The 26835-nt window shown below is 38.9% G+C and overlaps 2 protein-coding genes across 5 annotated transcripts in view; one reads left to right on the top strand and one right to left on the bottom strand.

Moving 5' to 3' along the window:
- The window catches only part of cenpp (centromere protein P), a gene marked incomplete at its 3' end in the record, with an annotated part of 101417 nt that overhangs the window by 72444 nt on the left and 2138 nt on the right, over positions 1-26835 (top strand). The window lies entirely within an intron of this gene.
- Positions 121-25547, bottom strand: ecm2 (extracellular matrix protein 2, female organ and adipocyte specific). 4 transcript variants are annotated; one of them, XM_080026297.1, is made up of 12 exons: positions 25328-25547; positions 21326-21460; positions 19187-19348; positions 13953-14141; positions 11056-11751; positions 8626-8741; positions 8333-8468; positions 7419-7576; positions 6027-6166; positions 5657-5769; positions 5179-5392; positions 121-2132 (listed from the first exon to the last, which is right to left on the bottom strand). In XM_080026297.1, the coding sequence occupies exons 2-12, from the start codon at positions 21456-21458 to the stop codon at positions 1964-1966; spliced, it is 2226 nt and encodes a 741-aa protein (XP_079882423.1). In that variant the 5' UTR covers positions 21459-21460; positions 25328-25547; the 3' UTR covers positions 121-1963. The 4 variants fall into 4 exon arrangements, with proteins under 4 accessions (XP_079882423.1, XP_079882422.1, XP_079882425.1 ...); XM_080026296.1 differs by having other exon boundaries at positions 11056-11790; XM_080026299.1 differs by lacking the exon at positions 13953-14141.

The following is a 26835-nucleotide window of genomic DNA, read 5'->3' on the forward strand; positions in this document are numbered from 1 at the left end:
CTGTTATTGTCTTATTTTTGCTTTTGTCTTAGTAGTGAAGATACGCAAAAACATGACTTAGTTAAAGCGTTGTTATTTATATTAAGTAGTAAATGTAGATGAGACAATATTAAGCAGTAATGGGAACATAATGATGTTTATTTGAAGTTGTAATCATGACATTGTGTAAAACAAAACAATAAAAAATATATTTTGTATATAATATCATGTATGCATGTTGGCCAGCCAAGAGCAAAGTAAAGGGCAGATGTACATTCTAGTGAATGCTATTTAATGCAACAGTACAATCTGTAAGTGCTTGTAGAGCATTTATTCCCCGCTTATACATAAAGAATTTACTCTACCTCGCGGCAGAAGCCTTTTTTTATTTGCTGTCAGTGCTGATGTTCTCTTATTGATACATTACACTAAAATTACACAGTTTGATAGTTAAGGAATACGCATAGACCTATGTTATGGTTGAATAATGCTTCTCTTTGTAGGAGCATTGACGACATTATTAAAAGAAAATGATCTGAAGCCAGTGGTTCCTTTCAAATCTCGACTCTGTTCTGCTTGAGGAGAGGTGTTGAAGACATTTAGGTCAAAGGCATTTAATTCTGTTTTCTCAGACCACATAGCTACTCAACTCCATAAAATAATAGCAAACCCTCTGCTGACCACGACCACTTAGTGAATGAAACCATTTAAACAAGCAAACTGCACGGAAAAGTCTCTTATTCAGCAATGAGACAAGAGCAAATAAAGGTTACCTGGATGTTATATGTGTATGAACGGGGCCCATCATCACTCTATATCACAACGTAAAGTGAAACTGTGGGAAATATATTAAAAGCACAATATGACCTGGTTTCATAAGATTCATGAGTTGACCAGAGAAATTTACTGTCCGATTTCTGTCCACTTAAGTGCTGATAAAGAACTAGAAATATTGAGGAAATGGGCATACATGTCATTACATCTGCTCTTTATCTAACAGAGGGCTTAGCTCTCCAGCAGCATTCAATTTAACTCCATCAACAAATCAGGCAGTGCACAAATCGTCACAGTGTTGTTACACCTCTAGGTGTCGTCCAGTCGGTTGCTGATAGATGCTCCCATGCTGTGATTGGCTGCTGCAGTGTGACGTTGGGCTGCATTTCTCCAAAAAATAAACTGGCTTCTACTTTCTCGTCGCACCCAACTGTTTTTTTCGAAGAGACAAAACAGACAGGGCTCATTCAGATGAATGATAAAACATGCGTTTTCGCCCCACCGCCTGCTTTGGTGTGAATGCAGACTTACCTTGCTCTGAGTCTTTAACTATAAGAGCCCAAAGGATGTTTCATACATGATGTGTAATTTTCCATATCAAAGTTTTTATGAAAGAAGCCACTGGGTGAAGCGGAGTGAGAAGTGGAACCTGAAGGTGACGAGTTTGTTAAAAATAATGTGTTGGGCTTGTGGTCTTGCTGCACAGAATTATTTCCAGTGCTTTATTAGTGTGTGGTTTAGAAATTCTTCCCATTTAAAAGAGTTCATCATTTTACTAAAGCAGACAGATATGTTTGATTATTGAAGTATAAAGGTGTTCTATTACCTTCAGTTCATTGTTGGCCAGGCAACAGTGCAAAACAATTTACCAGACCCAAAGAGTGGATTTGGGCCAGAAAGGAAGATAGTCTTACTGTTATTCAGCTCGTACGGCTTCAGTCCAAGGATATGACCAGACAGTGCGTTCCCATAAGGTAAATTACATCAGCAGAAACTGTGTTTTGACAGTTTTTTTCCATGTTCAACCTGCTTGTGGGACATGTGGGAGATATTTGTAATTATTTTGGGTCATTTCAGTAATGGCATCAGAGGAAGCTAGTGAGGGGGAAAAAATCTTAATTTTTTACTTCTCGTGACACATTAAAAACCAAAATATTTGCCCATTTTTCTGGAAGTGTCTTTTAGTTTTTTTGTTTTGGGTGAACTCAAGTCACTTTGTGTTCTGTGGTTTTAAGACCACGCTGGAGGCGGAACGTACACAGGAGAAGGCTGTCGGAGAGATCTTCTGGGGGTCTAGGTAGTTGTTTTCCAGCCTCAGGGCCACCAAAGTGGAATCCCCATCATGGTTTGGGTCACAAATGCCTTCATCAGGGATACTCCTGGAAGACACAGTATCAGTTTGCAGTTAATAAAACAATTAGCTATTTCTTCAACTAGAACTAGGTAAATGTATACTATTAACTACTCTGCTGATAACTTTTTTTAATAAACTATTAATTTATTATTAATCGTCAGTCTAGAACATTATAATTTTTTAATCACAGACACTTTGATTGTAGACTTCGTCGAGTAATCAATCTGGGCCCTTTTCTATTTTCTATATACAGTGCTGTGTGAAAGTTTGTGAACCCCTTGAGCCTTTCCGAATTTTATTTATTTTAACCATTATTAATTCATTTTTATCAATACCAGTATTTTTTATATGAAATAACAGATGTCAAAATTGTTCTTTTCCAGAAATCAACCGTTAAAACAGATACAAAAAATTATTTGACAAATGTTGTATGTGCAAACGTTTGTGAACCCTGAGCTGCATTGCTTAAATCGAGCAAGATAAACACAATCAGGTGGGCCAAATTGAGTGATGAAATAGACCAATGTAATGAGAGATCTTTAGGGAAGAAATTGGGCGGCACTAGATAAAACAAAGATAAAACCAGGTCAGTTTAGGCCCACCAAACTGAACCCATACAGGTCAGACATGCTCAAAGGGGAAACAATCTCAGAGGATCTCAGGAATAGAGTTTTGTCCCATTTGTCTGGGGACAGCTATAAATTCATATAAAAAAAAGTTTGAGCTCCATCTGTCCACCGTGAGGCAATCATGAAATGGAGAGCTTTATGAGTGACTTAACATCTGCCTAGAAGTGGACTTCCTTAAACAATATCCTCAAGCGCCACAAGAAAAGGGATTTTTCAGGTAAAAGCCAACCCAAACATTACATCTGGAGATTTGCAGACCATTTGCCACCACCATTCTTCACTTGGGAGAAGGTTCTCTTGGTGGTAGGCAGAGTTGCGTTTTTGCCCAAACATGGCGGTTTTGGTTGTGACCAAACAGTTCAATTTTGGACAAATCTGTCCACAGAAAATACTTCAGGTATCTCCAGGTGCTCTCTGGCAAAGTTGTTACAAGCAGTTTTGTTCTTTTTTGAGAGCAGAGGCTTCTTCAGCAACCCTCCCATGAAAGCCATGTTGACTTATTCTTATTCTTATTGTGGAACCTGTCCCAGATGCTGCAAGAGAGGTCTGCAAATCACTAGATGTAATGTTTGGGTTGGCTTTTTTTTTGGTTCACAAACTTTCACACAGCACTGTACATGCTCCAATGATGCACAACTGCGTATCTTTATTTCACATTACAACCCTGTTACTGCCTGTCATTCTTCACAGAAAGCAAAAATACAGTATCTAGCGTTTTAAAATTTTGGATATAAATAAAAATGTTGGTGCATCACCAAAATGCTGATACATGCTTTTATTACTTATTTATTAGCTTATCCATCCAACAACCGATTTGTAAAGCCATTGAACTTGTTTTCTTTTGAAAATTCACAGAACACTTTCGCAACACATATAATAAATATTTCCCCCCTTTTTCCTCAATCCCTCCACCCTGTTTTCCCCCTTCCCCTACTTCCCTTAAGGCTTTTGCACACCGGAATAAATAGCACGAAAAAGCAAATAATTCTGAAAGCGAATTTGATGCGTCTGACTATCGGAAGCGACGTATTAGAAAACTGGCCTCTGTCCGAAAAAATTAAAGCCGCAATGTGGCGCAGCGAAATTTCGTCACCAATTTGGAAGCTTGTGTTGACTCTATCGATAATTATTATTAACGAGCGAATTAATCGCACGAAAAAAACGCATCCGGTGTGCAAAGGCCTTTAATCTGGGTTTAGACTTAGACTAGAAATATGAACAAAGCTGTATTTTCTAAGTATTAAGTAAACTCTCTCTGCACTGTCAATAAAAAGCCTGGAAAATGCAATTAAAATAAGACAATAAAAAGACCAATCAGAGCAATGATCAAGGTGACCTATTAAGCCCTGATAGTTCAGCGAACAGCAGGGCTAACTGGTAAATTAAACTTTTGCTGTGGTCAGTCGGCAAATACATTTTTCTTGCTAAAGTAAGATTTGAGTCTTTCAAATCGTTAAGTGTCGAGGCCAAAGCCGTTTCAAACAACGTATCCGCATCTATCTTTGTTGCTTACTATCACAACCTCGATGGCACATGCACAGCACTGTCGTCATCCGGTTAAGCCTGCCCATATCAGATAGTACGATTTGATTGATAGCTCTGAATTTTCCGACATTTTTAATGAGCTCACTGGTTCATGCCCAGACCAGCATGCAGAGCAAATTTAAATTTGCCAACGGCAAGTCTGGATTTCTAGGCTACTGATGATTGGGATTCTTCTTGGATGCATGAAATATATTCTCCAACACAGTTTTCCTGCTAGCCAGGTCTTTTATCCAGGCGTTGATTAAAGGCAGTTCTATCTTTGTTTGTTGTCCCAGCTGTGAGTATATGATAGACACAAGTCCTCTTGTGGGAAGTGCGGTGACCCAGTGCACAACAGGATGTTTCTGCAGTTTTGTGCCCAATGGAACTCCATAGGCACGCAGTTTTACTTGTTTATTCACCTTCATATATATATATACTGTAATTATTTTTCAGTGTTTATTCCCAACTAGATCATTAATATATTTTTTTTTGCTACTTGAATTGAGATGTTTCTAATGTTTTCCATAAGAAGTGAATGGCGTTAGTATTTTTTTTAAATACATTTAAGATTTTCCTTTTTGAATCTGTCTTTTAATTTAGTATTAATCTACTGACTCAATCTTTTAGGATGTTATCCTTTTCAATGGCCTGTAGGTCATTCTTTTGGTTTGTACTGTTCCACTTATGTTGAACTTAATAGCAGTATTTAGTTTAAGGCTGTTTTAGAATGTTGGCAATATGGTAAGGTGTTAAAATGATAATGTTTCTTTTACAAAACAATGCTTCCATGTTTGCCATGCAATGCTTTACAAGACTCAGTTTAAAAGACTGATATTCCCAGAAATAAAAAATCTTAAAACCAGAGGAAAACCTTCAACCCTAATAGACATATATTTGTGGATGCTGTCTTCATACCTGATGTTGTTATTGTTGAGCCTGAGGAAGTGTAAGTTGGTCATTTCATTGATACCAGATGGCACAGCGATCAGCTGGTTGTGATCCAGGCACAGTTCCACCATGGAATTGTACGAGCCAAAGAACGACTCTGGTTCAATTCCCTCCCCATCCAGTTTGTTGTAGGAGAGGTAGAGGTACTCTATACCAGGGTCCATGTGGGCGAAGACGTAACCTTTGGAGGTGTTGGAAGGAAACTACGTGACACCATGAACTTTTTATTGTGCAGTGTAATTTAACCTTTATTTTCATTACAGATTATTAGGTCTTAGTCAGTTATAGGGAGTAAATCATAGGCAATCATTCTGGATCTTATATTGTTCTGGATTTTATTTTACATTTTCATCCAATTATGATGCAAGCTTGAAGTTGAAAACGTTTTACAGGTGTCAACCCCTTTAATCTGCTACTACGTGTTCCATTTAAATTTTCCACCTACCGGGTATCCTCTCTATATTGTTTCCGACAAGCACCAGGTGGACCAGAGATCTGGGTAGGTAGGATGGAACCAGGTAAAGGTGATTATGTGAAAGGTCGATGGACTCCAGATTTCTGCACAGAAGCAAAAAGGATGAGGGGAGAAATTATTTGTCATGAGATGGAAATGATAAGTGAATGATTGTATTGGTGAAAATTGACATGATGCCATCCACTTCTACCAAAACAAATGTTTCTTTACTCTTTTAAACACTAAGTTATACATCAGTATAGGTGCCAAGGTAAACAGCAATGTTTGGAATGGCAAGTACATTTCTTTAACCCTGAACGATCAATGTTTGATAGTGGCAGGTTTTCTCTTTTTGTCAGACCTATGGTTGATCCAGGCCATCGGGGCGATCCTGGTCTCTTCCAGCCTGTTGTGTCTCAGAGAAACCACATTCAGATTCTGGGTCTCATTAAAAATTCCCTCTGATATTTCCTCAATCAGGTTGTTCTCCAAGTACAGCTCCTGAGCGACAGACAAAGAAAAAAGAAACCAAATTTTGACATCATCAAAGTCGGAAAGGAAAATGTTTATCAGTGGAAACTTGTAGACATTTACTGGAATTTAGTTTCAGAGTTATGGAAGGTTCCTGTAATGGCATACGTTTGTACAATTTATAATGAAAGCAACATGAGGGGCGTTAAAAGTTTGTCATTAAACCGTTGTGTTAGCTGAGTGCTTTTGGCTCAGAGATCTTGGCAGAGAGGTCTGTCTGTGGTTTGTTTGGACTGTTTCAGGTTATAAACACATAATCTACCCCAAACTACATGCTACATTCTTAGGTAAAGCTGGCAACTTAATCAGATGAACTGGCAGGCTGGTAATTAAACAAGACACATACTTAAAAATTCTGTCTTTCTGTTTTGTCACTGTACATCATCCTTAAATCATGATCAAAATATTGGTTATACAAAAGTGACAGTGTCTGAGAAATCCTAGAATTCTAAATCTAACTATTGAAGAACAAATGTGAAATCAAAATCAAATGTGTTTGTGGTTAACCAGAGGCCATAATTACAAGTTGAGTGGACTGGTTTCCCACAGGTAGAACTTAGAAGCAGAGTTTACTCTGTGGAGGAGTCTTAAACATCAGTGCCAAATAAAATACTGATACCTCACCAACCTTAGTTCCTGAATGACTGACTGCTGCCATCTGATCAGAAAGCCTTTTATAGAAATTATTTAAAACTATGTGTAGTTGATGGGTTTATGCATTGAGTGTTTCCTTAAGTGTTGTACCTATTTCTGCCAATCGTCACCCAAAAAGTAAATTTACCCACAGTTACTTACTTACCCACTTAGTGCCTCCATATTCCTTTGGCATTACTTTCATTAGCTGTCCACAATGTCAGTCACATGTGTCTACAGACCTGATATATTTGTATCATCCCACAATGAACATGACAGAATCATAGCAGTAATACACATTTTTGTTTCACAGTCTTCAGTACAAAGCCTGCAGATATTTCTGAGGATTTTTGGGGGTTGGATTGCAGTGAATCCTTTCAACATATTGAATCATTGAGGATTGAGCCAAGCTTACTAGTTATGACAGAGTTTGTTTTGTAGCAGCATCATACCAAAGCAGCAGCTGACCAAGGTTTCTGAACCAAGAGAGCAATGTGTCTTAGACTTTTTAAAGAAAACCAGTGTTGTGAATGAGAGAGATCAGAACTGGAGAGGTACAGTAGTTATGTAAACAGATATTACTTCATACCAGCAATGAAATGGGGAGGCCCTGTGGTATGGTGCGGAAGTGGTTTCTGCCCATTCGGAGATAGGAGAGCTGGATGAGGGGAGCGAAGGCCACAGGAGCTACATTCCCCTCACTCAGCAGATTTCCCTCCAACTCCAGAATCACCAGGGTGCTCAGATCTTAAAGATGAAAAATAGATAAATGTCACTGTCCCTCAACTGGAAATGTGTCTCCTAAATCAGATCAGCACTGAAATCTATGAGACCGTAAAAGAAAAATGGCTTGTCTGATTTCTCATTGCATTATGTATAGCATACATTTATAACATTACTGTGAAAAATTGAAGGTTATCAGAATGCTTTGCTCAAGACAGAATAGAGCTTAATAACAATTAAGACACTACAAATGATCAGTGGTTTGAGGTCTGTAGCTCACAGGGTGGGGGGCATAGCCAATGTGTAGTGTAGGTTTCCATCTCCAACGAGTGTAGTGCAACAGGAAATGTGCTGGGAAGGTTTAAACTGATTGCACTTGTGGTAAAACCGTGGTGTACAATCCAAGCAGAAGCCAAAGTAGCACTGCCACAAGTTTCTCTCTGTAGAAATAAAACAGCTTTATTGCTTTATCTTAAGAACTGGCTGTGTAAAAGGGGCTCATGATTACAATCACCTCTATAGAGGTGAAGATTTTAGTCACTAAAAGTTGACCATGCTGGATGACATGAGAATAGAGACTCCAGACTTTAGTCAACTCTAACTAATTAACATTATCTCAGTGAGCTGGACAAATGAAAAAAAGAAACAACCAAGTTGTGTCTGGTAAATGTGTTTGCATGCTTGTGTCTGAGGCTTTCCGGGAGAAAGACACACAACTCTGTATTATGTTGGTGTTTGCAAAGACAGGTAATTGGTAGCTTGAGACTTTAGTGGCAGTACCTTGGAAGCTGCTTTCTTCTAATCCTCTCAGTCTGTTCTCATTGATCTTCAGCTCCTGAAGGGTGGGGGGAAGGTCAGAGGGCACAGCTTCTAATAGGTTCCCGTCAAAGTACAGACGCCTTAGCATCTTCAGACCCTGACACACACACACGGGTTAGGGTTAGGTCATTGTCATTAAAGTCATTGACATAATGTTATGGAGCCTTTAGAGAAATTGAGTGACAGATTGTTGGAAAATAATTGGGTTTTTTTTCTGGAGGGCTGCAGTGGTTAAGTGTAACAGTATATCTTACTTTGAAGGCCCTAGCATCAATGCCAGCAGAGGTGAGTTTGTTTTTCTTCAGGTTAATCCATTCCAGGTTGGGGATGCCATTAAAGGCTCCTTCTGGGATGCTGCTGATGTTGTTGCCTATTGGTTTGAAGAGTTTCAGTTAGTTATAACCGAGAGCAGGAAAATAGTCTTTATTTAATTGCAGTGTGTTTCTGTATGCCTGGTATGTGTTTTCAAATTGGTCACTTTTTATCTTAGTCTTTGTTTCTTTGTTCCTAAATGCAATGTTTGGGGTTATTGTTCCAATATATCCAGGATCCAGTTGAATATATTCCCGAACTTTGATAAACTGCAGGTCTAACAAATGGGCCCTACATACTGTTGCTGGGTGACGTGTACCTTTCCCATTAGCAGTTGTTTTAGAAATCACTGACCCTTTTTAAAACTGATACTACTATTCAGTCTTCAGTTGGAATGAATGGGAGAAACAGATTGGCTAGATTAAGTAAGCAAGTACCCGAACTGACAATTTCCAAATTGTTGCATTTCATATTTTCATGGGTTTTTGTTGATAACAAGACAAAGATGCCAAGCTTAATCTTTATACAACTAACGCTGGGCTTACACTTCATGACTTTTCACGCGATTTGACAGTCGCAGACAATCTTTCAATGTCGGACTAAAATCACGGGAATCTTGCTGGAGTTGTGGCGCGTGCCCGTAATCTCAGTCGTTTGGTGTATGGTGGTCTTCCGACCCGATTTCAGCCAGTCTTCTCCCCGTCTTGACGTTCCGACATTATCAAACAGGTTTGATATTATCGTTACGCGCCCCACACACATCCTGCGTCTACCTCTGGAGCGCGTCGCGTTACCTTACTGCTGCCTCTCTCTGACTTTTCTCGGACACACATGCAACGTCTCAGCAGCTGCTGCTGCTTGTTGGAAGTTTTATTTTGAAGGGGACACACCAGGAAATGGTGAAACTACAGCGAAAGCTGCCAGTATGAAGTCAATATGACTCTCAGCAGAGTATTTCAAAAATCACTTTACTGATTTATACGGGAGAGAGAGAGGGGGGTGTGGTCGGGGAAGAAGAAGGCCGTAGACACAGATAGAGCAACGGAAAACTGTTGCGCTCATCATGATCTTTTTTATTTCTTCACTATATTGGATCTCTATATGTGTCATTTATCCAAAAATGAAATGCCAGAACTAATTGAAAATTAGGTTTTAAATCCCTCGGATTTTGATTGCACAATTAAATCGTGAAATAAAGGGATTATTTGCGTATACGACTGAGGGATGTTTTATTTTGAAATAAACACACCGGGTAAACGTGTAACTAGAGTGAATGCTGCTGGTATGACTGTCAGCAGAGTATTTCTCTATCAGTTAAAGCACAGAGACGCGAGAGAGACGCGCTGCTCTCAGAAAAAAATAGGCGAGCCTCCTGAGGTGAAGGGGAGCGTCGCTGCAGACGTGCCTCCGACGCGCCTCAGCAGTGCGTCTGAGGTTGGATGTGTGCTCGCTCTACGTTGATTTCACAGTCTGTGACAAAAAGTCAGACGCAGACGCGAGGTAGACGCGCAGTAGAGGTAGGATGTGTGTGGGGCGCGTTAGTCTTAAGGGGTTGGCTCAAGCGAATTGACGTGAACACTGTCACACTCTCCCCAGCACCAAACACGACGCAGGAGGAGCGGCATTAGTCGCGACCTGTGTCCAGCTGTGAGGCACTTTTTCCGGACACTTTCACGTAGAAGCCTCGGCTGGAGAACCAGGCTGTCACGCGCAACCTTAACACTTTACCGTCAAATACAGGGTTAGGAGTTAAAGTTATTGGGGGACGAGATCACTAAATAAAGATGGTCAAATAACTAAAGGAAGTCCCCCGCTCGGAATATTGAATTAACTTTTTTTCAATTTTTTTTGCGGAAATAATATTAATCTCAAAAGGAATCTAGTTGTAGTCTTGCAATATGAGACCGCCTGTCTTTTCAAAATCTCACTCTGTGACTGAAAACTAATGACTAGTTGTCTTCAGGTGTGAGTTGATTGTCTTTAGATGTAAGAGGGTTTCAGTCTTCAGTCTATTCAAAGTCTTTTAAAAGTCCTCTAGTGTAAACCCAGCATACATTTATTTAAATTAGTACCTGAAGTATTTAAGCAAGTAGATAATGAACAATAAGTTGTACAAAATAAAGTAGGCTGCACTGTGTCATCTTATCTTTGAGGTTTAGTTTGTTTTTGTTTATTTTTCTTTTCATTCAGTTACAGATCTCGCTAGTTGAAACAGATTGGTTCAGAAACTCAATTCAGAGTCAGAGAAATGCTAATCTGCACACTTGTATGTGTGTTAAAGAGGTCAACATACTTCCTCATGGTTGTGGTGCCTGGGGCTCTGTTGCATTACTACTGGCACTACTCCTCGCCTTGACTAGGTGTTGACTTACCCTCCAGACTGAGAGATTTGAGCTCAGGTATGGCCAGAGGAGGGAAGTAGATGAGTTTAGCGTTATCACATGTCACAGTGACATCAGAGATTTCGCAGCCTGGTGGGAGGCTTCCTACGTTCACTACCACCACCTCCCTCTCCTCTTCTTCCTCCTCCACCTCTGCCTCCATTTCCTTCAGCTCATCCTCCGTTGCACCAGGAGGTCTTGGGATCGGAGCAGGAAGGAGGTCTGGTTCCTCGGGTTCTTCAGTTTCTTTTGGGGTCATCTGAAACACATCTCCCCTTAACCACACCGCCTCTTCCTCGTCTTCCTTCTCCTGTTGCTTTTCTACCTCCTCCACCAGAGCCAGTAGTTCTTCCCTCAGTATCTCCTCCTGCATCCGCCTTTCCTCCTCTAGCTTCCTTTCTCTCTCCCTTGCTTCTTTCTCCGCTGCCTCCTTTCGTCTCCTCCACTCCTCCTCCTCTTTATCCAACTGCAGCCTCAGGGCCTCCTCCTCCTCCCTCCTTCTCTCCTCCACTAGTTTCCTTTGTATCTCCTCCTGCTCCTTCCTCTGCTTTCTCTTCTTTTTCCTCGCCTCATCCTTCTTCCTCAGGCGTTCTTCCTCCTGCCGGTGCTCCTCTTCCTCCCGCCAGATAATTCGCTGGATCTCCTCCTGGGTCAGTGGAGTCACTGATGTGCCAGGGTCATTAGGAACTGGGGAGTCACCAGAAAGTTCAAGGCTGAGGTCAGGTTCTAGGGTGGTTGTAGGGTGGGTTGGGGCAGCCAATCAGGGTGGCAGAAGGGGGTAGGGAGCAGGATGTAGTTCAGACAAATAACAAAAGTGACAGTACAGAAAGAAATGAGAATGGGGAAGAAAAATTATAGTAGAGAAGAGAAGATTTTTTAAAAAATAAAGAAAAAATTTGAAGATAATGATAGATAGTGGAGAAGGAAGTTGGAAAACAGAAAGAAGATAGAGAGACAGAGACGACTCTGTGTTAGTATTGTGAACAGACAGAGATACACCCACATTTGTGCAGACAGACGGGTACAAGGCTAGCTTGTTGTTGCTACAGAGTAGACTGCTGCTGTAGAACCATTCGGGACCAGTTCACATTGAACTGTACTTGTATGAACACAGTCAGATAAAGTTGGTCTTTCTGTGTTCTCTGATGTTCGAGCCATCTTGTGCTGAATCTCAATTTAATACTTATTTGGTAAAATTAATACCAACTTTATCTCACTTGTCTAACATGTAATGCTGTTTTATAGTCATGTAACCATGAAAAATACATGTCTGGCAGTCTCTTGTAGCCTTAAGATCATAGGTCATAGGACAGTTGTTTACCATTAACATTGGTTTCCTGAACTTCTGTTTTACAAATTTCTTAGGAGCTTGTTGTTTTTCCAAACAGTTAAACAGGCATTGAAGAGTACACCAGACATATTGCATGTGAATAACTAAAAAGTTCTGAGATGTAAGCGGAGAGCCCAATTTAGAGGTCTGGAGTCAGATTAATGTTAATGCTGATGACAAAGAAGATAATGTGAAAAGTGTGAGATTAAACATTTTCATGGAAATGCCTCCCAACACTTTATTTTAATTTTATTTTAAGAAACACTCAATGTGACTTGATGGCCCAATACTTTTCTTAAAGTGAGTATAAAACAGCTTTTAATGTTTTTTTCATGCATACAGCAGATAATGTATACACAGTGTACTTATACAGATAAGTACATGTTCTATTTGTAACAGGTTAAAGCTGTCTTCATCTACATAGCGTGAAATTACTTAGAGAGGTTTTTTTCTGCTTCATTTTCATATATGCACATAATGTGCAGTGTATGACTGTGAGCAATGAGTAAATTACTGTCAATTCAATTATAGCAGTTTCTTTACAAATCTCGAACTATTTATCTGCATTCATCTGCCAAATACATTTTTGTATTTGATGTAGATTCAGATGTGCATCCATTCATCATTTTGAATTGACAGAAAGGTGAAACCAATTCCTTGACATGTTTAAAACAACATGGTTTATCTCCCAAGACAGACACTTGAAAACATTTACAACATGTGTGGTAATGTGACCCAAAATGTGCTTAACACATTTTTTAAAGCGATGATGTTAACAGGAAGCAACATGCTGAGGGTTCAGAGATTGAATCAATTTCATTCCAGTTATTCCAGGATACACGTTTACCATTTAAACATCAGCCAAATGAATTAACTGGTCTGTCAGCTGAATTAAAAAGAAAGTCAAAATATGATTTAATGAGATACAATATTGGTTGGATTACTGACTGACTATCTTCAGGGTTAAGTGTCTACAAATTCAAAGGGTCATTGTTGAATTCTGTTGTGTTGTGTTCTGCTCCTGTTATCAAATTTGTTGTTATCGTTTTCATCAGTTATAAATAAACAAACAAAAATAAACTGGGGAGAGAAATGCAGAGTTGGCTGAGATGTGGAGAAATGCTGAGATGTGGAGTTCAAACCAGTTTAAATTCTTAATTTGTGGATAAAACTCAATGTGAACACACCTTTTAATGATCTTGTTATATAATAATTGTATAATGAATATACATATGAAGTGAATTGCAAAATGGTTTGGGTAATAACTAAGACTAAATGTAATTAGCTGAAACGTAAAGGCTGTCTAACAGCACATTGTGCCTGTCATGTAGGAAAGCTGAAGGTAGCATTGTTTCCATGTCCCACATGAGTCAAGTGTTTTCAGAACTGTTTTTATTTATGTTCTACAAAAAATTAATTTCCCTCTTAAACTTAAGTTTCTATAATGTTAAGTGTTAAATTAAATAATTAAAATATTGGTCATGATAGTTTGAAACATTGTTCATCTCTATTGCCTCTAGATGTTGCACCACAGCATCGCCACATGTTGTGTTTCTACCTGGCTCCATGCAGACAGGGCAGCACTCCCCAGTGGGGGTGAAGGGGAAATGGCAGTCTATTATCGGACAAGTGATCTCGTCACAAACCACTCGCCCTCCGGTACAAAGACAAGTCACACAGGGCTTTGGAGACCAGACGGCCTGGTCGAACATGGTCAAACCCTGGTAAACACACTGGCCCTGCTTACCTGAAACAAAACACATTACAGTTAGTTCAGTAGTTCATAGTAGTTCACATTTTTTTAATATTTTGGCAGTTTTTATAGTATGACTTTTATAACATTGCAAGATAAATTATCTATTTCAGAATCTTTAAGCTCAAAATTAGCCTTAATCTTGTGTCTTCATAATAACAGCTCAACTCTAATAGACTGTTAAAGCGAAGTGCAAGGAAAAAACAATAAAATGCTTCTAAATGTCAATCCTACTGCTTCAATGTTCTCATATAAAAATTGGCAATCAGTGGTTGGAGTTGTGTTTAATCTGCACATTTAGCTGAACATTTACAATAACCTGTTCATGCCCCTATTCTTATTTCCGCCTACAAGGTTTGATTTAATTAGATGGTTTCCCCACTGAGGAAACTGCTGTCATTGAGCACAACAGCAGACCTGATTTGAATCACTAAACACATTGGACATGTGGGCAGTGTTTCAGATGTCTAGAACCAGGCAAAGTTTAACCATCATATTGACACTTGTGATCCTCTTCAGCAGCAGCATCAGCAGGACCTGGTGCAGTAATTGCTGTGGGCGTATAGTCAACTGTAAAGCCTGTACTTTACTATCAGAACTAGACAAAGCAGTGATTTGTTGCATTTCCACTCCTCCCTCTGCATTAACACATCTTTCAACATCAGACCTGGGACTGGACATAGCTGGCAGTGAGTCAGTAGAAAAGACCATAAACCACTATGATACAGCAGGAAGAGGCTTTTTGTGTCTATTGTACATCTGTCCTGTCTGTCATCTATCCTTCCTAATGGTATGCTCTCTGTTACGTCCATTGAAACACAGGTAGTTAAGAGGCTCAGGTTATTTCTCTTAAATACTGTCTCTCTTATCTCTGTCCTTTTTTACTGTGAGCAGTGAGACTCACCCTGTCATCTTTGCTTGAGCACACATACTTAAGAGCTTTACCTTTCTGTGTATAATATTGTATTGCTATCATAGAATGTCCTTATTGTCTGGTAAATTGTGGGGTTTTATTAAAAGATACATCGACCATCAGACTCTGCTGTGGCACGATCATACAACGATTCCTCTGTGCTAGGTGCATATTAACATGTTTTTACCAGCACTGGAAAAAAAACTTTGTTCATTAATTGACAAACAATGAATTGGCAACAGTTTGTTAATCAGTTAATAATTTGTCAAGCAAAAACATCAATCATTATTCGAATAGCTTCTTGAATGTGAGGATTTTTTGCTTTTATCTTTTTTATATAATTGTAAATATTTTTTGTTTTATAAGCCTGCAAAGTTCTAAGATTGTTTTTTTCAAATTATTGTGTGCATTAGATAATCTTAAATGAAGCGTCTAAACAATGTTTTTGAACCAAGTTAAGATATAAATGTCTGGTAGGTAGTGTATTATTATTTACCCCTGCAAAGACACACTGTTGCAGAGTTGCAGAATAGGTATGGAGGATAAGGTTGAAAGCTCTGGAAAAAGGCTTGTAGTCTGACCGCAAGAACAGATTATTTTGTCAAACTACTGTTCTCAAGATTAAGAATGAAATTTCCTACTGAAGTACGCTGTAAAATTTAGATGACTGCATGCCGTGTTGGACCGACATCTGTAACTTTCTTTTTCCATAAACTTTAGGCTGATCTGTTTAGTTGTTGTTACATAACAGTCAGTTTGGTCTGAAACAGCCATGTTCTCATACCCAAAGAACAGCCAAAACAGAACCAAATGGTTTAAATCTACATGGAAAGAAATCTCCCTGGAGTTTCCAACGTGAGACAGCCACCAACACCACCTTCCCTTCTCATTACTTAATGCTGACTTTATTGCTTGAAGCTAAAGGGCTTCCACGTGGCTTTGAGGTTTCTTCTTTGGAGTCTGTCCTCATCTCTGCGTGGGATTTTACAGGGCTTGTTTTTTTGACGAGCTCTTTCCCACAGATGATTTTCCCTTCTGTTTATGTAGGAATGTGATGATTCGTCATTAAATGAGTGAGCTTTAATACCAGACAGCTGAGCTGTTCTGACTCTCTATCCTGTTTATATTCAGTTACAAATTGTATTTAATGGTATTTAGATTTATTGCCTGGAAAACCTTTATGTAATTACCACTAAACAGTTTTAAATGCAAACATACATTCTGCCTATTTCCATATTTGTTTTAATACAAACATACAAAAAACTGAGATAAATGAACTGAAAACCAGTCCAATTTACTGCACAGAAAGGTGCCTGCTATAGCACTGTCAAAATCTACTTGAAAGTTTAAAAAATAAATGTTTTTGTTTTTTCTAAATCTAAACAGGCTTTTTCAAGGATTATTTTTTAATTTAGTAGAGATTTGTACAAGAAAGTAAATGCTGGAACATGCTTTCCTTTTGCACATTAAAAAAAACTTGGTGTTACTCTGCGACTTTCAAATGGTTTAAGTTAAAATTTTCCGTTTCAAATTTGCCTCCAAACAAAAGGTTGGATCAATCAGTTTGTATGTTATATATAATATAATAAGTATAATTGCACAGTGGGTTGTTATATTTGGTAAAGGAATTGTACAATTAATAGTTTGAGGTATAGTTGATATAATTTACCAAGCAAAAGCTACTCTCAGGGTATTCTGTACTGTAAGGACTGGCTGCTTGGTGCCCTGTTTTGTATAATTTTTAATTGAATGTCTGGGTTTTGGATTGTTGGTCAGACAAAAGGAAAGATATAGTAATGTCATCTTATACTGGAAATTGAAAAGGATATCTTTTTGGAGTTGTGGTACCAATATTACTCTTTTCCATGAAGATCTGTGATAAACTAGTCTGTAAACATTAATGTGTCGTCACAGTAGTATTATTCTAAGGTAAGACATGTCAGAATCGGATTGTGTGCAGTATTTTTGTGCCACGTGGCTTCTCATCCATTAATATTATCACAAAAACAACTGAGAATAAAGGTACGGATGGATGACAAAGCAAACTTTGTTCGTCTCCAGGTTTCAGTATTACCAGATGTGTAAATCATCTGATGGTTCAAGCTGTTCAGGCATCATTTACAAAGGAACTAGGGCATGGTTAACTTATTTAACAGAATATTTTGAAATCGTTATGAATTATCGTTAACATGAAGTCAGGTTGATGGTTTTTGCAGCTTTTCTATTAGCTTCTATTAATCTGTTTAAACACAACAACAATGTAGTTCAGATCAGGTGATTCTAATGTATTAAACTATCATTTGTAATATCCCCAAATGATTGGAGCTTCTATAATATTTCTTTTTCTCCCTAGTATGAGTTTCCATCTTTGATAGTCTGCGTCACGGCTGAGTGACTGGTTTAACTATCCTGTGTTAAGACTGAGTTACTGGTCTCACATACAGTCATATGAAAAAGTTTGGGAACCCCTCTCAGCCGGCATTATAATTGACTCTGCTTTCCCAAAAAAAATATAAAAGTGGTATGTCTTTAATTTACCAGGAACAGCTAAGTACTGGGATGTTTTCCAAACAAAGATTTTTTGAAAAGCAGTATTTGGTTGTATGAAATAAAATAAAATGTCTAGCTGTGCAAAAATGTGGGTACCCTTGTGGTTTTGTTGATTTTAATGCCTGTAACAGCATGTAAAACTGATGACTTTAAACACAAAGTTGGTTGGATTATGTTGTCAAGCCTTGAACCTCATAGAAATGTCTGTTTAATCATGAGAAAATGTATTTTAGGTGCCTAGATGCAAGTTGCACTTCTCTTTGACTCTCTGCTGAAGTGAGACAGAATGGGATCATCAAAACAGCTCCCAAAAGATCTGAAAAGCAAATATTGTTTATTGTCATGGTTTAGGGGAAGGCTACAAGAAGCTTTCCCAAAGGTTTCAATTGTCAATTTCGACTGTAGGGAACGTTGTCAGGAAATGGAAGGACACAGGCACAGTGGCAGTTAAACCCAGGCATGGCATACCAAGAAAAAAACAGGAGCGGCATAGGTGGAGGATTGTGAGAATGGTTGCACACAACCCACAGATCACCTCCAAAGACCTGCAAGAACATCTGGCTGCAGATTGTGTATCTGTACATCGTTCAACAATTCAGCGCAATTTGCACCAAAACATCTGCTTTTTATAAAGACCAAATAACTTAATTTTTGTCTCATCAGTCCAAAGCATGTTCTTCCAATATGGAGCTGGCTTGTCTAAATGAGCTTTTGCATACTCCATGCAACTGTATCTGTGGCGTGGGCGCAGAAAGGGCTTCCTTCTCATCACCCGGCCATACAGATGTTTTGGTGCAAATTGCACTGAATTGTTGAACCATGTACAGATACACAATCTGCAGCCAGATGTTCTTGCAGGTCTTTGGAGGTGATCTTTGGGTTGTGTGCAACCATTCTCACAATCCGCCGCATATGCCGCTCTTGTACTTTTCTTGGTCTGCTAGACCTGGGTTTAACTGCAACTGTGCCTGTGTCCTTCCATTCCCTGACAACGTTCCTTACAGTAGAAATTGACAATTGAAACCTTTGGGAAAGCTTCTTGTAGCCTTCCCCTAAACCATGATAATGAATAATCTTTGTTTTTAAGATCTTTTGGGAGCAGTTGTGATGATCCCATTCTGTCTCACTTCAGCAGAGAGTCAAAGAGAAGTGCAACTTGCATTTAGGCACCTAAAATACATTTTCTCATGCTTAAACAGACATTTCTATGAGGTTCAAGGCTTAACAACATAATCCAACCAACTTTGTGTTTAAATTCATCAGTTTTACATGCTGTTACAGGCATTAAAATCAACAAAACCACAAGGGTACCCATATTTTTGCACAGCCAGTTTTTCACATTTTATTTTATTTCATACAACCAAATACTGCTTTTCAAAAAATCTTTGTTTGGAAAACATCCCAGTACTTAGCTGTTCCTGGTAAATTAAAGACATACCACTTTTATCTTTTTTTTTTGTGAAAGCAGAGTCAATTATAATGCCGGCTGAGAGGGGTTCCCAAACTTTTTCATATGATTGTACCTAGGTTAGGGTTGAGTTACTGGTCCTCCTAATCTGGGTTAAGTTTTACTGACCTGGGATAACGTTGTAGCTGGAGTGCTGTTCTTGTATGTTTTTGTAGGAATCCAGGAACAGAGTGTTTCCTTGGTTTTCTCTAGGCTCCACTGGGTTTCTGGGACCCGGAATGAGTCTGATTTTCAGAGGTCTAGAGTGCCCCGCACTGGCACGTCCAAGACCTACAACACATGGTTTAAAACATGTTCTCTACATCAAGACAGACATAAACAGTGTGTTCTAGGGACAGTCTGGTTATCAGTTTACAGATATGTTTCTGGGTGATTTGTCCCAGATACGATGTAAGATGCTTGCTTTTTCCAAAGTTTAAAGACACAAATAACGAAGAGACAACTTGTTGCGTACAAGGCAGGTCTTGTTTTTATTAAGTGGCATTTAAAAAATTTAAAGAGCAGGGGGCCCAGGATGCTCCCATGTGGGACTCTGCCTGCATGTTACAGGTTGATCTGGTGTTTGTTCCAGAGTCATTAGAAGTTTTTTAATACAATTTTAAATAATTTAGTTTGAATTATGATGTCCAGATAAACTCAAGATGATGAAAAGAGGAATCACTAGGCTAACATCAAGCACGCTTGCACTGAGGTAAGGGTAGTTTAAAAGCCTTTAAAAGTAAGTGCATATCAGATTAAAAATTCTCAAAAAGCCTCAGGTCTTCTTCTTTGAGCAAGGCACCTAACCCCAAACTGCTCCAGGGCCGCTGTACTATGTACTATGGCTTTTCCACCGCAAATGTAGCTCGACTCGACTCAACTCGACTCGACTCAACTTGGTTTGGTAGCAGCACGGGTCGTTTTCCACCGCAAATAGTACCTGCTGAACGTGGGCGGGGTCGTCGTAAGGGGCTGAAAGCCTACTCCGGAGCAAAGTAGCAGAACAGAAATTGCGAGCAGTTGTTGCACTATTAACTGAACCAACCGCCAAAAACACGGATGAAAAATGTTTAAGAAATACCCCCCTTGTATCTGTTTGCTAAAAGAAGTAGAAGAATATTGCTATGGGCCATTAAAAGGGATGGTTGTTGTCCCGATGTGTGACTCTGCCACACAGTCAGCTGTAGGGATGCGTCACGTACATCCCTATGCACGTAAACACGGGCATGATAATGTTGACTGTTTAGTGCTTGTTTCAGGATACGTGTTTTCAAATGCAAGCTGTGTCTCAGCCTGAATATTTTATTGAGGTAATCAGTTCAGTCCGAGGCTTGTAATGTAATCGCTCGCTATCATGTCTGTCCCAGCTGGCTACTATTAGCCTAGCTGCTAGCTGCCCTACATGTCTCCTCTCGTATGATAAGTAACTTCCCCAACAACCAACACTGGGTGAGCTTAGCGAATATATGGAAAATAAATTCGGATCTGTGATGCAAATCAAATGAAAGAGAGCCAGAGAAGACTGCACGCGGCGTAAATACACTCAAAAGTCCCGGATAGTTGGGGAGAATAAACAACAGAATGAAGCCGGTAGTCTCTGGCCACTGATTGGCCAGACAATAGTCTCTGGCCAATCAGTGGCCGGCCGTCTGCCGACGTCACCTTTTAGCATCGGCTCAGCTCGCTTGGAACCTAGAGCGAGGCGATACCAAAAAAGCAGCCGCTACGTGGTACCAGGTACCATGAAATTGCGGTGGAAAAGCCAAAAATGCGAGTTGAGTCGAGTCGAGCTGATACCATGCGGTGGAAAAGCGCCATCTGAGGTCCTCCCCTCCAAAGTGTGGTAACTTGAGATGGGATATGTGAAAAGACAAATTCCAGTGCAACCATTGGCTTATAAGTAACTTAACTTAACCTGGGAACCCCACTAGGTGTTCAGGACTTTTGAGATCATGTATTAAGTATTTGCGTCCAGCAGCTGTCGGTCAACAATGCGGACTGTTTCTAAAACCACTGTGTCCCCTTTGCGCTATTTCTACACCTGTAAATCAGACTGCTTTGAAGTTTTTTGTATTATTTTTCTATTTTATTTTTTCACTTTATATGAAGCTAGGCTAGCCTTTTATTCTCTGTTTAGTCTTTGTGCTAAGCCTGGTGAAACATTTCTTGGACTTCTGTACATATGTACTGGACAAAGACATTTAATTGATAATCTTCTCAACTAATTGTACAATGACCAAATTTCAGTGGTTTCCTTAAGAGTCTTACCTTGTCCGTTCATCTTCCTTCTCTTTCGGTGGGTCCCAGTGTCCCTGTTGCCAGGTCTGTTACTGGCCTGGGCTTCTGAAATGGTCAGGACCACCAGCAGCCACAGACTGGCCACCACCAGCCACCACCTCATCCCTGCAGAGCAGCATAAACTAATTTCAGATTTAGGTTGTTTCATAGAAAAATGTGTCTCTATATCCTCACTTAAGATTTCACTATAACTATAAATCAAAGCGATACTTTTACGATGCCTTACTTTGAGAAACAACAACTACATTTAAATGATCTAGAAAATCTTTGTTTCAATATTTAAAAATCCTAAATTTCAAATATTAAAAACAGTTAAAAGAAAAGCTGCTGTACACATTTTGGACTATACTAAAAAAGAAATGGGTTAAAGACCCTGCCCTAGACAAGGTTCCTCAGCAGGAATTGAATAGGTAAATTAAATATACAAAGACTAAAGGAAAATATAACACAGATAATAAATTGATATTCCCCATTAGGACAATTTAAACTTCAGAAACACTGGGGTGTAGGGCATTGACGACCGACCATTATAATTATCTCTCGAGCATAAATACCGCCTAAATGAAAAGAAAAATTATATGTCCAGGGTTTGAGTCCAACTGGGAACCTTTATTCCCTGTCGTCTGCTCCCCATGCCTCTTCCCTCATTTCCTGTTAACTATCAGTTGTCAACCCTCAACAGAGGAATACAATCCTGAACTGAAACTTCCTTTTGTTATTAATGTTTTCCATCGTCTCTTCTTGGTTAAATTTATTTGAAATGTAAGAATTCAAACTAAAATTACATAACCCTACATACATATCCATATTCCTCCACCCACAGAAAGACAAAGGTTTTTACCTGCAGCAGTTTCGAAGACAAAAAGAGATGTCAGTGCTGCTGCTTGCCCTCATATAGTTTTCTGCTGTGGTCCTAATGGCTGGTTCCCTGTTTGTTTGTGTGTGTGAGTGTGTGTAATGAATAGTCTATACACAGTAGTCCTGTCATTATTAAAGCAAAGATCTGACGCTAACACACACCTTCACACACCTGATAGTTTGTCTTCAGTCTGATCGCCCTCTGAATGGAGCAGATTTAACTAGTTTCTCTGCATTGGCCTCAATAACAGTAATTCATGTTCTGTACTTGTGTCCCAGTGCATGATGGGAGTTTTTGGTATCGTTATTTAATCGGAGTCTCTGAAATGTTGAAACGGTTCCTGACTCTTCAGCTTTAAGGAGCTTCTTTTTTATTTATTTTTTAACCTATTGTAAGTCAACATAGTGGAATATGTTGCTCCTATATAGAGCCAAATATCTTTTTCAGGAGCTGGTGGATAAAATGCGGATCTCAAGAAGAGTAAGAATTAGACTTGCTGTCATCAATAGGACACATACTTACACTTTAATGATCATGTTGTGTTGTGTTGTGTCTGTTGGATGTAGTTGTGGGCTGCTTTCTGCTCACATGTTAGACACCTTATCTATGGGTTTGTTTTTGTTTTCTGCAAGTTATATTCTATTATTTATTTATTATCTCTTATATTTTTGGTTTCTTCTGAACTTCTGAAAAAAAGTGACGCAAACCTTTTTCATCAAGTTTTCCCTCTTGAGGATGAACCATTTGTGTTTGTTTTGTTTCTATAAAATAACATGTATGCAGCCCCTGTGTCTCCACTTTAAGATCCTCTGTTACATTAGACATTTTCACATCTATAAAATGTTATAATGTGGGAATTTCTTCAGGGCAATATGTAGTGCCAAAAACTAACTCTAAATTCAAAAACTCAAATAAAATTTGGCTAAACCAAAGTGTTTTAAATTTGGATTTTATTATCCAGATGTTGTGAAATGACAAGTGTGAACGGCCCAAGCTTGTTTCACATTTATCGTATTATTCATTCATATTTTCTTTTGGATGGAACCTAATGTAAGCCTGCAGCTCCACAGACTGGAGGTTTGAACACAGTCAGTTTGCTCTGAGACCCTCCCACATCAGCCCAGCAGCAGCCAATAGGAAACCAGAACTCAGTGCTGACCAGGGGACAAAGAGAGAGGGAGAGAGAAATGGGGATCAATGTGTGCTGAGACAGAGGAAAGAAAACAGGAGGGAGGGAAGAGAAGTGGAAAATATTCAGCAGTCCAGTTTCTGGATGAGCAGGTTCAGACGGAGAGACTTTCAGCAGAAACAGCAGAGGATAGAAAATAACCTGGAGACTGTTTTTGCGTTAATGAAACTCAAATTGTTAAGCTGAAGTTTTGTGCGGCTGCTTCCCTCTGTATTTCACTTATTAACTGGATTTGGGAAATAGTTAAAATTACTTTTGAACACCACAGACTTCTTTGACAATTGTTCTACTTTTCAGTCACAAACTTGTAGGTCATGACATCTTCTATTTACTGAAGATATGACGGAAGTTTAACTACACACAGATTTGTAGCTATTGGTGTTTTCTAATGTCTGACTATTGTTGTCCATCGACAGCTCTACCAGCCACACCTCCAGTGTTATATTGTTCAAAGCAGACAAGATTCAGTTATTTATGTTTTTTTAAATTACTTTATTTCCAAGGGGGATAGTGTAAGCTCTCCATGGCCAACCAAAAGATTTTCAAAGCAGTTTGATTTTGGGTATAAAGACAAGATAACTATACAATGTATACTATATGTCCAGGGCATCATATCACTTTGTGGTATTATCCTGCTCCGATGCAGCATTGTGAACTTTATTTTTCTATAATTAAGTTTCAGTTTACTAAATTTTTATGATACATTTTTGTTTATCTTTGATAAAACCTCTGGTGCACCTTTTTCTTTATAACCTTTGACGGCCTGGACATGTTGGTTTTTTTCAAGTGTTCTTCACTATTCTTCTTTTTCAATGGATTGAGGTCCTTAAGATGGTGGTTACTGGCCATTTGATAATCTTCATAGTCTTGGGGTCAGTTTCAGTCACATCATGTGTCACAGACGCAGGTGCTCAGTTCAGGTCTCAGTTGTAGACTCATGTAGAACTCTTTGCTACTGTAAATCTGTTGGATACCCCTTCGCTAGACTTCACTGGTTCCTCAGCAAAAGTCGGGTAAATGAGATATAGAAAAGACCAAAGGAAAGTATAAAACATATTTCTGCCAATTTGGAAATCAAAAGTTTAGAAGTACTTGGATTAAATCACTGACCCTGAACTGTTATGTCCTGGGACCCTTATTTCCTGCTGTTCCCTTGCTGTCTCGTCCCTCACTTTCTGTTTCCTCTCAACTGTTAGCTCTCAACAGACATACAATCTACAAGTGGTTGTGTTTCACGTTCCCTTGTTTTTGTTGGTATTTTCTCTGAGTAGAAACAAACAATTTCATCATAACTTTGGATTACAAACCCATAAAAAGAAAATTAAACTGACTCAGTGAAGTTTTGCTTTGTATTGTGCACACTATATTGGGAAAGCCAGGCTCTTAAATTAACTCATTATTATCTGTTTCAAGTTTTTGAAAATAATGCAGAAATGATTCTGTTGTTTAATATTTACAGAAAAAATAACAGAAACAGGTTCTTTAAGAATAAAAAAGACAACACTTAAATAAAGCTGGTTGACCTGATTTAGTTATATCACTCCCCAAATTTCCTCTTAGCTAATTTTTTGATTTTCTTGAACGTCATTCGTGAGATGAGGGGAAAGTTGGAGAGTTTTGCTTGAAAATCAGGAAGCTAAAAGACGAGAACATTTATTTTCAAAAGTTAAATGTTCTGGTTCCTTAGATTCCACTCTGGTTCTGGTCTGTGGTGCATTTAAATGGAATCATCATTCACAGGTTTTGTTAAGATCCTGTAAGTCATGGTTACAACATTTTTTGGATGTTTTTCCATTGTCTTGGATCTATGAAGACGGCAACTGAAACAACTGTTTACAAATCAACCCAACAAAGACAGACGGACAGAGAGGGGGGAGGAGCTGAGGACAGACAGACAGACAGACAGACATTAACTCTACTTTACCAGAAGTTTGAAGGCGGTTGCAGGAATTGAGGCCAAATTCTTCAAACCCTCTTTTCTCCTCCTCTGGTTCTGCAGGAACTCCAGGAGAGAATTGTGTGTGTGGGTGCGTCTGTTATGCTGTGTGGTGATACTGTAAGTGTGTGTGTGTGTGTGTGTGTGTGTGTGTGTTTGTCTTGTTCTCAGTGTGTCCCAGAGCGAGGAGCTCTTGTGTAGAGCAGTGCAGGCTAATACAGCTGTGAGGAAAGCCAGGATTTGTACAGCAGCTGGGACAAAAAGAAAGTGGGAGAGAGAGTAATAAACAGCCAGTAAGAAAAAAAGAGAGCGAGAGACGGGTCTGACAAATGTCTTCCTGTCTTAGGGAGGACACTGCCAATGTGCTGCAGGATACTGGTGAGAGAAAAGAGGGCCGACAATAAATATTCACATGTATCACAGGGAAATGGACAAAAACAGGAGGTGTGTACTAAGATGGATGGTTCTGTTATGTGGTGAGAACAACAGGAAGGTCTCAGAAGGAGGTGAAGTTTACATGTAGGACAAAGGTCAGATGTCACAGCAGAGCAAACGTATCACTTCAATGTCGACGAGAAAGACTCAAATAAAACCCCAGAACAAAGAGAGGTTTGAAAGTTTTGAACTCAAAACCTCAAGAAACGAAAGTTAATATCTGCATCATCATCATAATAAACCGACGACTCAGTATGAAATAATCACATAATATTATTATCCAGAAACACAAAACTTAATTTATCATGAAGTTCCAGGAATGTGTGTGAGTGTGTTGCTGCTGTAAAGTAAACAGTGTTATTTTTTATCAGACTGATCAGATCATGTTTTTACTGTTTGTAAACGTTGACGTCCCTGACGACAGATGAATCACTTTCTTCCAAACACTGTTGCTCATAAAGTTCACACATGTTCACTGCTGTTTCTTGATTACAAACAGAGACAAAGTTTTCACTGAAACTGAAGCAGTTTTTTTATTTATTTATATTTAACATTTCAGCTATAAAGTTCATCATTTTCTCTTGGCTCGTTGTAACTGTTTGATGTCCATGTACAAACTAGTGTACTGTGTTTTCTGACTGAAACTCAGTGTTCAGGTTACTATGAAGTGTTGTAGCACCCCCCTCAGGCCAAATGATACAAATTTGATGACGGAAAAAAGCAGCAATGGACATCAGTTTCTTCCAGTGCAACAGGCCAGAAAATAACTGTTACCTGGTAATTTGGCCAGAACTAAATAAAGCAAATTCAATAGCAAAACAAGTAGATTTCTACAAAACAAGTAGATTTACTATCATTTTCCATTTTCATAAACCAGAAAATGACAGTATTTCAATCACTGTTTAGTAAGAAGCATTAGTTTTTTTTAAGAATATTGAAACTATTTTTTTTTTCTGTGATATTTAGTGTGAATTATCTGTATAATTATTTCTTATTAAAGTGTCAAAGTACTTCAAGTACTTCACTGTCATGTATCGTATTGTACTTGATACCATTATGTA

The sequence above is a fragment of the Ammodytes marinus genome (genome assembly GCF_949987685.1).
Source record: "Ammodytes marinus genome assembly, chromosome: 4".
Classification (NCBI taxonomy): domain Eukaryota; kingdom Metazoa; phylum Chordata; class Actinopteri; order Uranoscopiformes; family Ammodytidae; genus Ammodytes; species Ammodytes marinus.

Excerpts from the sequence above, each read along its gene's own strand:
- ecm2 (XM_080026296.1), bottom strand. The coding sequence starts at position 21,458 with ATGAGGTGGTGGCTGGTGGTGGCCAGTCTGTGGCTGCTGGTGGTCCTG. Across the intron at positions 5,770-6,026 it reads ATGGCCTGGATCAACCATAG|AAATCTGGAGTCCATCGACC; the intron begins GTCTGACAAAAA and ends GCTTCTGTGCAG. Across the intron at positions 2,133-5,178 it reads CTCAACAATAACAACATCAG|GAGTATCCCTGATGAAGGCA; the intron begins GTATGAAGACAG and ends TGTGTCTTCCAG.